At 42.6% G+C, this 13,850-nt stretch overlaps 1 protein-coding gene across 1 annotated transcript; it reads right to left on the bottom strand.

The window, feature by feature from the left end:
* Nucleotides 1-1,461: 1,461 nt before the first annotated feature.
* Nucleotides 1,462-10,848, bottom strand: CLRN3 (clarin 3). Its single transcript, XM_061478699.1, has 3 exons — nt 10,576-10,848; nt 4,245-4,424; nt 1,462-1,811 (listed from the first exon to the last, which is right to left on the bottom strand). The coding sequence occupies exons 1-3, from the start codon at nt 10,802-10,804 to the stop codon at nt 1,537-1,539; spliced, it is 684 nt and encodes a 227-aa protein (XP_061334683.1). The 5' UTR covers nt 10,805-10,848; the 3' UTR covers nt 1,462-1,536.
* Nucleotides 10,849-13,850: the final 3,002 nt, after the last annotated feature.

Genomic DNA, 13,850 nt, shown 5'->3' with positions numbered 1-13,850 from the left:
GCCATGGAGCTGCTGCAAGGGCTGGAGCAGCTCTGTTCTGGAGCCAGGCTGAGAGAGCTGGGCTGGGTCAGCCTGGAGAAGAGAAGGCTCCTGAAGGGGAGACCTGAGAGCAGCTCCAGTGCCTAAAGGGGCTGCAGGAAACCTGGAGAGGGGCTTGGGACAAGGGATGTAGGGACAGGCCAAGGGGAATGGCTTTAACCTGCCAGAGGGGAGACTGAGGTGAGCTCTTAGGCAGAAGCTCTTCCCTGGGAGGGTGCTGAGGCGCTGGCACAGGGTGCCCAGAGAAACTGTGGCTGCCCCATCCCTGGCAGTGTTCAAGGCCAGGTTGGACACAGGGGCTTGGAGCAAGCTGCTCTAGTGGAAGGGGTCCCTGCCCATGGCAGGGGTTGGAGCTGGAGGAGTTTTAAGGTCCCTTCCAACACAAACCAGTCTGGGATGCTATGGTACTAACTAATCTGGGCACAGGGATGTTACTGGTCATAAATCATCACTAATAAAGCCCAACATTTGCCTTTTCTCTTGGGGCAAAATGACAGTCTGGTGTAGTAGATGGGAAGCAGATGGCCAGCCTTGCTCAAGGTGCAGCTTTGCCTTTTGCTGTCAACAGCTGGAAACAGGGTTTTGCTGACGTTTCTCAATAACTTGCAGCTACAGGGCTCCTGTGCTGTCTTCTGTAGGCTATGGCACCTCCTTTTGCTATCCCAGCCTTGGGTGAAAGCACCAAGCAAAGGAAGCATGGGACAGGGTCTGTGCTGCCACTGCTGGGAGGTTTGATGTGGAGGTGGCAGACCATAGCTGACTTTGTTCAAGTGCTCACACTCCTACCCATGAGCAGGAGCCTGCAATCCTGCCTGCAGACACCAGGGCAGTGCCATAGGGACCAGCAGGAGAAGATTCCTAAGGGTAGTTGCAGGACAAAATGGAGCACCAATACCCTGGTGACCACGTCTCACCACCCCCAGTGTTCCTGGTAATTCTGCCCCTAAATTGCCTGCACAACCCAAACAATGTCTCTGTCCTTCCCATTCAAACACCAAGGGCAAAGCAGAAGCAAATTCATGGCGTGGGGATGTTGGTGCATCCCTGCAGAGACCCAGGTCAGCCACTACAGATCTGGTCCAGAAAGATCCAGAAGGCAGAAGTGGGAACCCACCCTTCTGCACTGCATGGGCAAGAAGGCAGCAGTCCTCTTGGGAAGGTGGTAGCAGTGGTACGGAGAGGAGAAACCCTTCCATTGGTCCCTCTGGGGAAGAGCAGAGCCATGAGGTGCTCGAGGTCCATTCCTATGGGACAGCGCTGGCATTGTGCCCTCTGGTCCATATCTACTCAGAGGTGTGTAGGCAGCATGTTTACCAATGGAAACATATTAGTATGACACTAATACCCAGCATAAGGATAAAATCAAATTGCACTGAAGACACAGTAAGCTGTTTTGTTAATCGAAGTATACACATGATTCAATTTGAATGGAAATGATCAGCCACAATTGTCTCTGTTAAACAGTCATTTTCCTTGACACTCTTTTCAGTGGTATCCCTAAAAGAGAATGACATCTTTTGGTGCATTTTCAATGGGTCTTTCCTGTTCTTTTTTCTTAGAATATCTCGCATGGTCATAGAAATATATGATGATGATAGAAGCAATGTTCAGAAAAATGATGAGCAGCATCATCCAATATGAATATCCATATGTATGCTCCGATCCCACATGTGTCTGCAGAAAAGCAAAGCATCCTTGGGCCAATTTGACAGACAAGATGCTTTCTTCTATGCTCACAGGGAAAAGTATCATGGCCATAAGTGTGAAGATTCCTAGAAAATATAAATACAAATGTTAGAGGTGAAGCTGTAGTAATACTTATGTAGCTACTTGTAAACAGTCTACTTGAATTGGTTAGAATACCTGGAGTAGGAAAAGATTAATCTAGAGTTTTCCATTAGTAAAATAGGAGGGCATTAAAAGAACATTTGTCCCACATAATATTAGCTACTGGGCGTTTTCACACTGGCAACTATAATTTCTGCTAAAATGAATGGGTTCTTATTGACTGTTCTTAGATAAGGCCATTCAATGCAATTGTTTTGCACTGAATTTAATGCTGAGGAGTACAATGTATTCACCCCTTGGGTGATTTCCAGAATGCCTATTTGATACAAGCCCAAATCCGTGGAGTGCGTATTATCACAACTGGATAAACCCTGAGCAGCCTAGTCTGCATGCAGGGATGGCCCAGCTTGGCTCAAGAGCTTAAACTTAAAGACCTCATGTTATTTCCAACCCAATTTATTCAGTGACACTGTGAGGAGCCAAAATGAGATGCAACTGCTCTAGTGGAAGGCGTCCCTGCCCGTGGCAGGGGGTTGGAACTGGATAAACTTTAAGGTCCTTTCCAGCACAAAACAGTCTGGGATTCTGTGTCCTGGATCTACTTCCTATAGGCTTCTGAATATCCTGCGTGGCCATAGAAATATATGATGATGATAAAAGTTTGGTTACTTTGATGTTTAGCTAAATAATGCTTTTCAATATCTACTTTCATAGTGCAGGCATAATCTCTGACCATTGGTGAGAAGATGTGTATTCCTTCCCCTCCAGGTTCACTCTCCTGCACATGTTCATGCTGAAACAGGTTCAGGGTTTTTATTCAGGAGGACACTGGACTTTCATGCCATCTGGCAGGAGAATTAGGAACCTTCAAGATACACTCACACATCAAATGATGCATGAATTCTTATAAAGACGGGCCCAGGGCAAAATAGGCTTCCAGGTCATAGCACTTACAGGGCAGTAAAAAGTAGCCACAGTCCTCAGTCAACGCATTTGGGGGTTTACTTTCTCACTAATATTTACTTTGGCGTGCCCATGCTCCTTTCATTTCAGGTCAAAGCTTGCAGATTCAGGCTGTGTAATGGGTGCTGGGCTTGGCAAACGAGCAACTTGCTCATCTGCTTGTGTCAAAAGTTGACTGATTGTTAAACTTGGGCTTTTTCACACCATTTTCACTGTGTTCAAGGCATCCACAGCTGTTCCAGCATCTACCTTTGAATGCCGTGTTAGCCATGGTTGGAGAGAAAGGGCTGGGTTTCACACCCCCACTTGCACTTGCTGTCATGAAGACTACATTTATTTGTATGATTCCCTTTCACCAAGGTGTGGTTTTGGCAAAGGCAGCTCACAGAGTGTGGCCGAAGCACAGGATGGTGCTCCAAGGAGAGCAAGCTCCAGCTCCACCAGTGAAGCATCTTCAGACCTGACCAGCTTTTGAAGGGTAGGATATTCACACTGAAGTACTCTGTAATCAGACGTCTCCAAAGAAAGTTTCCTAGTGTGAACCTATTATAAGAGGAACACAAAATCTGCTTGATTTGATTCAAATTGAGTGTGAGAGCTGGAGTCATTACCATAGCAAGGTGAAGAGGGTAGGAAGGCAAACTGGGAGCATTCCTGGGTGAATGAGGGGTTACACCTCCAGGGAGCCATTTGACAGGGTTCACATCTCCAATAGCTCTGTGTCTCTACCTTTTATTTTCTCTGCTTAGGGAGTGTTAAAGCTGATTTTGATCTGTGAAAGTGCTATATTAGAGAAGGAAAGAAACTTTACTATGACTCAGTCCTCCTAACTACCAAATCCCTGTGTTAATGCTGCTGCGGATGTGTTTGACTCAACACGTGTCAGAAACAAAGCTAAAGTCCACCCTGTGGATTAGACCTTAGAGGCTCGATTTGATATGTAGGTAACCCAGTAACAAACATGCTACAAATACCATAAAATAATGACGTAAAGTCTTAAAGAAGTTACAGACTGCAGTGTAATCTCATCTAGTGCATACTTTTCTTTTTACAGTTTCATTATGTATTTGTCGTGTTATTCTTCTCAACGTGCATCCTTCATTAAATGATGCTGTATCTGTTTGGGGCTTTTTCATTTCCATTTTTGCTGCTGGTGAACCCTGATTTCTACTGATTGATGGTGTCACTTCAAGTAAATAATACTGTTTTACTGGTACTTCAAAGACAGTTTCCAGGTATCCCAGCAGAGGCAGTTAAAACCAAACCCACCTAAACTAAATACTTTTCCAAGTGCTTCCTTTCATACATAGAATGATAGAATAGTTAGGGTTGGAAAGGACCTTAAAATCATCAAGTTACAACCCCCCTGTATTTAATAATCTTGAAACTGATAACTGTTCAATATTCATCCATATGGTGGGCAGAAAGTGGTCACCATGGGATGCGTTACTCACCACATAAGGAATTCCAGGTATAGACTCCAATAGGTCCCAGAAACGTCTGGTAGGGATTACTGACAGCGTTAGTGCAGGTAAATCCAGAGCTCAGGAGGGAACTCAGTAAACTGAGGACCAGGATCACAATAATAGCTGTGATCATGCTTTTTGCACTGGTGCTGCTCAGGTTATCTGCAACTGAAATACAATGGATTAGCATTGATAATCTGCCTTCCAGCACAGTCTGGTGGGCTCAGAAGAACTGATGGCTTACTGACATGGCTGTAATTAAAAGCTAATAGCAGCTGATCTGTAGAGATCGGGATGTAGAAGGAACAGTAGGTTTGGGCATAGCACTTGAACCCAAATCCATAATGGGATGAAGGTACATTAGGATGAAATAAGTGCATGGCTGAACATCTTGCAGGCACGCACAAACTTCCTGAGCACTGGTTGGGTAGGAAACTCCTATTCTGTAATACTCCTGTGAATCTTTCCTCTTGACGTGGCCAGACAGAAATCTTACACTTAAATCAGGTCAGAAAACCAGGTATTCCTCTGCCCATAGCTCCTGAGATGCCTGGTAACTTGTACAGGTGCCTTTCTAAAACTTGGCTCCAACTGCAGATTATTTCCTTCTAACATAGCAGCAGTCCCCCTCATTTGGAATAAACCTGACAAGGGGGACAGCTTCTAAAAGTCCAGTAAAGCCTTTCGCCTGAATTTGTAGGACAAATGTAACTAAGCATGGTCAAAGCCAGGTTGGATGGGGCTTGGAGCAACTTGGCCTAATGGAAGGTGTCCCTGCCTATGACAGGACATTGGAACTGGATGAGCTTTCAGGTCCCTTCCAACCCAAACCATTCCAGGATTCTGTGCTTTATGGACAGATGAGGCATGGTGGAGCTGATGTTTGTATCCTGATTAGATATGTGTGTCTCCACGTCCTGCAGAAAAAGAATAGGTGCAGGCGGTATTTGCTTCATTCTTTTGAAAGCGAGGAGCAGCTCCTGCTTTGTTTTCACTGGGAGGACTGGGTGCACAGAGCACTGTGGGTCCCAAGGGGCTGGTGGCCCTGGGCTTGGCATTGGGTGTATGTGGGCTCAGCCCTGCCCTTGGGTTCCAACTCTCAAGGCTGAGGCCACGTGTCCAGGAGCTGAGCATCCTGACACCTCTCCTTTAGCTAACTACAGTTAATACACATAGATTATTGCATGCTGTAGTTTCTGTAGCTATAGGTGTGGATGGCTATGTGTGTATATATATATATATATATATAGGCACATAGTCAATCCCTACAGGACTGTAATCAGTTTATTGTTTTTGCCTAAATCCTTGTAGGTATTTGATATGATGCTGCTAAGTGAGTGCAATATACTCGAATTGTAATTGCAGTACAGCTGCTTTGAAATATATTATTCTCCTTTTAATTTAAAGCTTGAAAAGGCAGCTATAACGTGCCTGTGGCTGCCTTACCCTGTAACAAGTGTGACAACGTTTTCAAGCTCTATTCAAATGGGTGTTGTGATAGACAGCCATCCATAGGAAAACTTCTTTTCTCTGTAGCTTTTATTACAAAGCCATTACTTCAAAGTATTCAGTTAGAGCATAAACTGGAGAAATCATGGCAAGAAAAATAGTGAAAGCCCCATAAAAAGAAAATAATAACAAAAGGAGCTATTGGAAATAAATGGAGAGCTTCTCTCTCATTTGTATAATATTGCTGGTAGAAGTTGATTTTTGTTTGAGGAAAATGGCAGGTAAGGATGTGTTATGGAAATCAGTTGTAAATTTAAGCCATTGTCCTAGGAGAATAGGAAAAACAGGCATTCAGGAGACATCACTCAATTAAATGGAAGGGAGAACGATGCTCGTTGCAGCATGCACTTATACTGAAGCAGCTTTACTGCTTGGGCATTGCCTAGCTCAAGAAATAAATCTAGAGCTGAATCAGACAGGTTTGTGTAATTTCCCTCTGGCATCCTCACTTACTCTGTTCACTCAGAACATCTCCACAATTGCCTGGCTGTACCTACTGCACCCCCTGATTGAGCTTGTCTATCTCTGACCATGATCTGCAGTTCAGGGGAGGTTATTCGGGCAGACTGGCTGTAAGCACACCTGCAACAGCACAAGAGTAAAGGTTTAACAGAAATGCTGTTTTCCTAAACAAAGGAGTCTGTGCAAACTGAAGGATTCCACGGTAGCTGATCTATTGAATGGGATTCGTAGTAGCCCACAGCTGGATAACCTCTGCATCGCTATAAAACAACCTAATTCCACAATGAAAGCAGAAGGTTTTGCCTTTGCCAAGGTCTCCCCTTAATTTTCCGATTCTTCCTTATTGTTTATTGTCTTTTCATCTTTAGCTCTTGGATGGATGGATAGAATTTTGCAGACTTTTACTGAACTGATTGTGATTGATGTCCAGTTGCCAGCCTGGAAGCGTATTCTAAGCAGTGCTGCTCTGGCACCTTTTAGGAGGTCTACAATCACTTATGATACACAATGAATTGTTCATTTAGAAACAAAGCCAAACCTCCCACAACCAAACAAAACCGCCCAAAGTAGAGCTCAGCTTTCTGCTTTCCAGGAGCTTCCACAGCATATCTGGAAACCAATGACAACAATAATGAAGTCCCAGCGATTTCCAAGCATTTTTCATGTATTTTAAAAGCTAAATGAACAGATTCCTCTCTGCTATAGCAAATTTCAAGGACTTCCTCGAGTGTTGTTGGTCTCGCTGGTTGCCAACACGTGGATGAATGCTGATGTTACAGCGCTGTCTGGGTGTGCCTCCTCCTGCAGCTTGCTCACAATGTTTGCGTGTTTGACTTGTAAACAAGCAAAGCTTAGGCTCTTTTACAGACTATGACATTCATAGGTGGGTCCTTTCTAAGATAAATCACTAAAGCAGCTAATGAAGACTCTAAGGATTTAGGTTATTTAACAACTTTTACATTCTGCCAGCTCATTCTGCTTATCCCCAGAGCTTCTGAAGCAGTCGCTTTGATTTATTGCTCTATTATGATCATTCATGGCAGTCTGTTAGGAGGCTACCCTGAGTAGGCATCTCATGACTGTACACTTGCAGAAGCCTTGTTCCTTTGTTTTTCTTTCATCTTTACACTCAGATATGTCCTTTAATGTTGTGATTTCCAAAAGAATAAGCTATGGTCTTTGTAAAGACTATGTGTTGATAATCTCCTTTTGTATGGCCACTAATAAAAGCTAACCAGGGCTATTGCTAACACGTAATCTATATCCCCAAGCCATCATGTTTTATTTACTCTTTCATGATTCCCATTCTCCTATTCTCACTCCCAAATACGACAAAGCCATTTGAGCAACACCCTCAGGGTGCACAGCACGGACCCAAAGCCAAGGCATATTTGCTGAGCGACGGATCGTGCTGTGATTTAAAAGGATGCTTTTAGCTCTTCTTATTGGTGTCTGAAATGTTGGAGAAGAGAAAGCACAGCACTTCGTTTCTCCACAGCATAGGCAATCCAGTTACTTAAGGATATCACGAAAGGAAAAACTTCCACTCTCTTAGGAGGTCGTGATTATTTGAGTTTAAAAACTAGTATGTATGCAGTGCTATGAAGTATTTTTCCTATTTCAAGAATGTACAGAATCATACTTAATATGTGGCAATCATGCATTGTATAAGCCTAAGAATTAATGTTAAATCAGTTCATTTCACCTTGGATATATGCCCAACTCAACTAGTGAGGGATGTGGGCAAATCCATATTTAGATTATTCATAAAGCATGACTTTTATTTAGCAGCTGTTCAAAGCAACCAGTGACTCCTGAAGCTGACTTGTTGTGTTCATCCCTAAATGGATATGTGAGAACTGAGATCATGTTTTATAAATGATAAGCACAAAAGCCTAAATTTAGTGGGGGAAAAACCACGACGATCACCACCAAGATTTGGGTTGACCATAGAAGCTGTGGCTGCCCCATCCCTGGCAGTGTTCAAGGCCAGGTTGGACACAGGGGCTTGGAGCAAGCTGCTCTAGTGGAAGGTGTCCCTGCCTGTGACAGGGGTTGGAGCTGGATGAGCTTTAAGGTCCCTTCCAATGCAAACCATTCTGTGATTCTATAAGATGCACATAGATCGTACATAAACCTGAAATCCTTTCCTGATGTAAGTGGTCTGTGACTGCTTGTCATTAATTGCAATTAAAATCTACCTGATGGTAGCTCCCACGCCCTGGGTTTGAGCTATCCTAGCTGCTGTGCAAGCAAAGGGAAGGCACATGCCCCAGATACCTGCCACACTCCATTCTTGCCCTGCAATCAGCTCTCCTGGTTTCACAGGAGTCCTGTTAAAACCAACTCAAGTCTGCCCACACGGTGCAAGATCTGGGGCTTGAGCCAACTGCCATGGGGAGATATAACCTTATATAAACTATTTTTATAGATGCATATTGACCTTTCTAAAAATGACTTTGATTATTCCGATCTGATTGCAAATAAACTGGTTTGACCTGTGATTTTGCATTTGTTCTATAATGAACTTAATACATGCTGTATGTTTTGCTATCAACGCTGATGTGCTCATGTTTTTCATAACAACATAACTGTTAGGATTGGAACTGGCTTGCATGGTACAGCTTTGCTACTGTGCGAACGTGGGTTCCTGTTTGTACACATACGCTTTCTGTACTAAACTGAGTTGGGAAAGAGCTTGGAGATAGGAACCATCCATAGATCTGCTGTGCTCTACCTTGGGGGCTTCTCTGTGGTGGGACATCTTGCAGCAGCCTACAAGAAAAGAACATTTCTTAAAGTACATGTCATGTTTTGAAACTGTTTGACCTGCTCTTCTAAACTTTCATTAGGCTTCTTCTGAATGGCTTTTTGCACTTTCACATGTGGGTATCAGCGTTATTACTTTGCACTTGGTCAGGCAGGAAGATAAATCCTTGACCCTTGCAACAGCTTTCGGGCTTATCTGCCTTTGGGCTTTGTGACTGCTTGTCTTCACATCAGTAGGGCTACTTGTGCACAGAGGTAAGTAAATCTTTGCTGAACTGAGTGAAACCAGTACTGAGTCTGTGATTTGTACTAGGTATGAGTAATTTCTTCTTTCTGTTTCACTTTTTGATAGGCTTTGCTTCTTGTACCAGATTTTTCATGCTCATCTTAACTTTCATCACAGAATCCCAGCCTGGTCTGTGTTGGAAGGGACCTTAAAGCTCATCCAGCTCCAACCCCTGCCATGGGCAGGGACACCTTCCACTAGAGCAGCTTGCTCCAAGCCCCTGTGTCCAACCTGGCCTTGAACACTGCCAGGGATGGGGCACTTTCTAGGTAAAGCCCTTTCTGCTCTTCCCATTATTTTTAACTTTGTTTTATTCCCGTATAATACTCCTATATCTCTCTTCACTTATCTCTCCATTCTTCCATCCTCCTTAATTATTTGACCATTTTTATTCATTTTCTTCTATAACAATTCTACCATTGAGGATCAACACCAAGAACCGAAGATGCACAAAAAGTAAGGTCTGTTGCCCATCAACATAAGGTAGAGTTTCATTTGAATCTACTGGACGGTTGCTGAAATGTTCTAATAACCTTGTTTCCAAATCTCGTCTCAGTCATGGTAACAAGGACTGAATGCCACACATTGAATGGGGGAAGAAAGGCCTTATAAAAGATGACAAGCTCTGTTGTAATCCAGTCTAACCTAAGAAAAAGAGACAGGAGCAAGCATACCTTTTGAAAATACTAACCAAATGGTTAAGTTTGATAATGTCGCTTAAAACTGGAATGAGATGCTCTTGAAGGAATATTGTGATTAACGCGTAGGCCCAGCACATGTATGAGCACTCCATCTCTGTAAATTATTGTTTTACACGTTCTTTTCCCTCAGCAACCTCATAGAACCTTCTATAAAAATGATGCTAATTTGATAGTAGGTGGCAAAGTGCTTTAAATCAAACAATTTAACATACATAGTGAAATCTTAAAAAGCAATGGAAGGTGAAGTACATTTGTAATCCTTTAATAACCCGGTGAGTGTTGCTTTCCTCTTCATCACTGACAGCTTCTGAAAATTCCAGTCAATTTTATATGCAGCTCTTATTCTGTCTTTTTCCCTTGTTTCGAGATCACAGGTAGTCTGAAGAATTGCTATTGGCAAGAATGCAGCAGCATTTCTTTGTTTTCAGGGGCCTTGTTTTATACCACTTGAATGCCCATCAGACACAGCTACTCTTGCTCTCACTTAAAGCATTATAGCTACAGATCCACACAAGAATGAGCTGTGGTTTCTACATCTGCCACCTGCATGAGCAAGAAGCCACCATCCATTTCCAGGCACACCACCACTCACCTTTGAACGTCTTCGATGAAAGCTGAAGTCCTGCATCGACAGACTGTGCACAGGTACCACTAAAAAGTCCATAGGTGAGGCTTACGGTGGTGCTGGAGTTGGTGCCCAAAAAGCGAACCTCGCTACTCATCCAGTGCTGGCTCGCCAACACAACACAAATCACCACGAAGGAGCAAAGGCAGGTGAAAAAAGCAGAGCCAAACATGGCTGTTTTTGTCCTGGATGGCATTTTGGCAGAGCTTTCCCACCAGATCAGGGTGTTTTACTCTCTTTAGTCCTCCTTAGCATGAGGTTGCTTCCTCTTCCTCGCTATCAGTGCTCTGCTCTCTGTGCTGGCACGGAGCTACCCCGGTGAACTTTAATCGAGCAGCAGTGGTCATAAAAATGTAAAACCATTGAACTTTGGTCTGGAGAAAAGGTGTTGCCATAGTTACAACAAATCCAGCCTGGCAAAGGCCGGGAGGGATCGTCGGCAGAGGATTTATGGCTGTCCTGCCAAACCATGGCTTTTCAGATCGTGGATCTGGAGACACAGCTAGAGCCTGACCTCGGTAGGTTCCAGCTCTCCTTCCTGCTTCCTGCAAGGGTCTTTACACCCTGAAAGGATTTTCTGGCCTGTTCTCACTTTTTCTCCTGAAAATAATCATTCCTACATCTATATCACATCTGTATCTGATGGGTTATGGGAAAGAGCGATAAATGTTCCTTCTCTGTTCAAATTCCCGTCTTAACAGCTGTCTCTTTTATGACCTCTCTTACATTCTTTATATTGGGAAAACACTATGTAGCTCTTGGCTTTTTGGGGGGGATAAGGAGGTGCTATTTACTGTCAATAGATTATTTTCTAAAAAAGAGTTATAATTCTTCATTAAATTCCACATATTTTTACCAATAATTCCTTACTTTGTTTGACCTGTTTTTTTTTTGACCGGGAGGAATAAAATGCCTTGAATAGGGATTCATTTCAATGAAGCAGTGGATACATAAAAGGAGCAATACTGATAAAAATCTATTCTGGACTGAAGGAAGAATATATTCTTATTTTCTGCCCAAATTGACCTATACAAAGACAAAAGGCAGTGACAATAGGATATCAGACAGAACATGCATTGCTTACTATTAAGGCAGAAGCCAAATGACACGAATTTAGGTAAATTAGGCACTCAGGACCCCATCTGGTGTGGGTGGAATCTTAAGCATAAATTAATAATCTGTCATCAGGGTAAAGTAACAGAGATTCCACACGCTTTTATTTCCATTAATCAGATGTCATTTTTCCATGTTATATTGAACCCATGCATCTGCATCCAGAGGTTTTTTAATCAACCTTTAGAAAGCAGTCTGGTTTAATTGTGCTGCCAAATAAACCTGTTGAGCTGTATTCCTGAAATTTGCCTGGTTTGCACTGGAAAGACATTGGGAGATTGAGGTTTTATGAATCTGAAATGACAATCATAGAATCGTGGACTGGTTTGTGTCGGAAGGGACCTTAAAGCTCCTCCAGCTCCACCCCTGCCATGGGCAGGGACCCCTTCCAGTAGAGCAGCTTGCTCCAAGCCCCATCCAACCTTGCCCACTCTGTAATACAGTGTTATCATACTGCAAGTCTACTAGTATGATTTCTTGATTCCAAACTTTAAAGCAGTAATCACATTTGAAATCAATCTATTTTATTTCTGGTCTTTTATATGGTGTGGTTTTGTGTGGGTTTTTTTTCCAATTAAATTGGACTTTAATGATATTTTTGATGTCATTGCTTCAAAAATTATACATTTCATGCATAAATGTTTATGTAATAAACATATATAACACGGTGGAAATCAGTCAGTATATGGTTTAACCTCTGAAAAGCAAAGGGAAGCTTTTCAGCCCTTCTAAAGAAAGAAGAAGCAAGAGACCTGCCTCTCATTTTCTGTCCTGTCCTTCAGTTAAATTTTAACCATAGCAATGTGTGTGAGCATTATTAGACTGGGTTTATTAATCCAATAATTCCATTCACTGTTTAGTTGCACACAAAGAGCACAGTCCAAGTATTTCTAGTCCATGGATATAAATTAATAAACCGAAGTAAAACTTGCTATCAATCAATCAGCCCTGTGCCATCAGCTGTGCTACTTGTCCCCATGAAATACATTTAAAAATAGATAGATTTAAGAATTAAATGTTAAAAAATATATATATTTAAGATGTTTTACCTGTTACTAACTTTGAAGGAGTAAGTTTTCAGCTGCTGCTTAGTGGTCCTGCTTTGGCAGAGTTGAGAGAACCCAGTTTAAATGAACTGAGTACCCAGACCTTTTAAGCCACTAAATAACAGACCAAGAGCTGTAGTGGACAGCCTGTAGTTCCTTTCTAAGCAATCTTTTTCAATTATACTCAGTTTTCAGTGATTCAGCTCAAATTTTTGTGTCTCAAATCAGAAACTCGGGAGTTACTCTACAAATAAAACCATGATTTGCCTTTTTCTTCCCTGTCGCCTTGAAGTTAATCCAGTCTCTGCTGATGGTGTGATTTTGATTCCTTGTGTCTTTTTCTCACAGCCACCTAAAGAAGCATCGTATAATTTGTCATGAAAATTGTGGCTTGACATGACAGACCTTATCACTTGAGAGAACAGAGAAGAGATTGGGTTCCTTCCTTGATGAGCACCTTACCAACTCTGCCTCTGCTAATACAGACTCAGCCCTGCACAACAGTCAGACAGAACAATCAGAGTAATTTGTTATGGATCAGATGGACAGCAGAGAGATTTGGAATCCTTTGCTATATAAAGTTACATATCTCCCTGTGTGTTTAAAGGCAGAGTAAGGGAGCATTTCTCTTCTGTTTATATACAAGTTAGTTTACTTTAAGCAACCCAATATATAAAAACATAAAATGAGAGCATTTAATTGCAAACTTTTCATATACATTTATTTGTCTACATTATGAACACATTCTTACGTGTGAAAAAAACATCACATAGTGAGCTTTGCCTACAACTTCTGATGGATGCAGCCTCCTAAAGGATGCCATCTCCTGATGGATGCCACCTCCCAAGGGTTGCCATCTTCTGTCTGCAGCAGACAGGGTCCAAGGGTTTGTTTGCAGGAAAAGCACACCTGACTGAAGCTTTCACATCCTTTTTAGTTTCCATTTTCCATGTCTAATTGCAGAGGAGCTCAGGGTCTGAGATGGAAAGATCCTTGAGCTGCACTTGGCCCCAAAAGGAGTCGATAAGCCTACCCGCAAGACAGATGTATGAGCAGCACTGTGGGATCAGGCCATGCACGACT

Source organism: Pezoporus flaviventris, unplaced genomic scaffold, assembly GCF_033815535.1.
Source record: "Pezoporus flaviventris isolate CSIRO_AGI_PZ_B2104156 unplaced genomic scaffold, CSIRO_AGI_Pfla_v1 ptg000129l, whole genome shotgun sequence".
NCBI lineage: Eukaryota > Metazoa > Chordata > Aves > Psittaciformes > Psittacidae > Pezoporus > Pezoporus flaviventris.
This window is presented reverse-complemented; position numbering and strand designations above follow the sequence as displayed.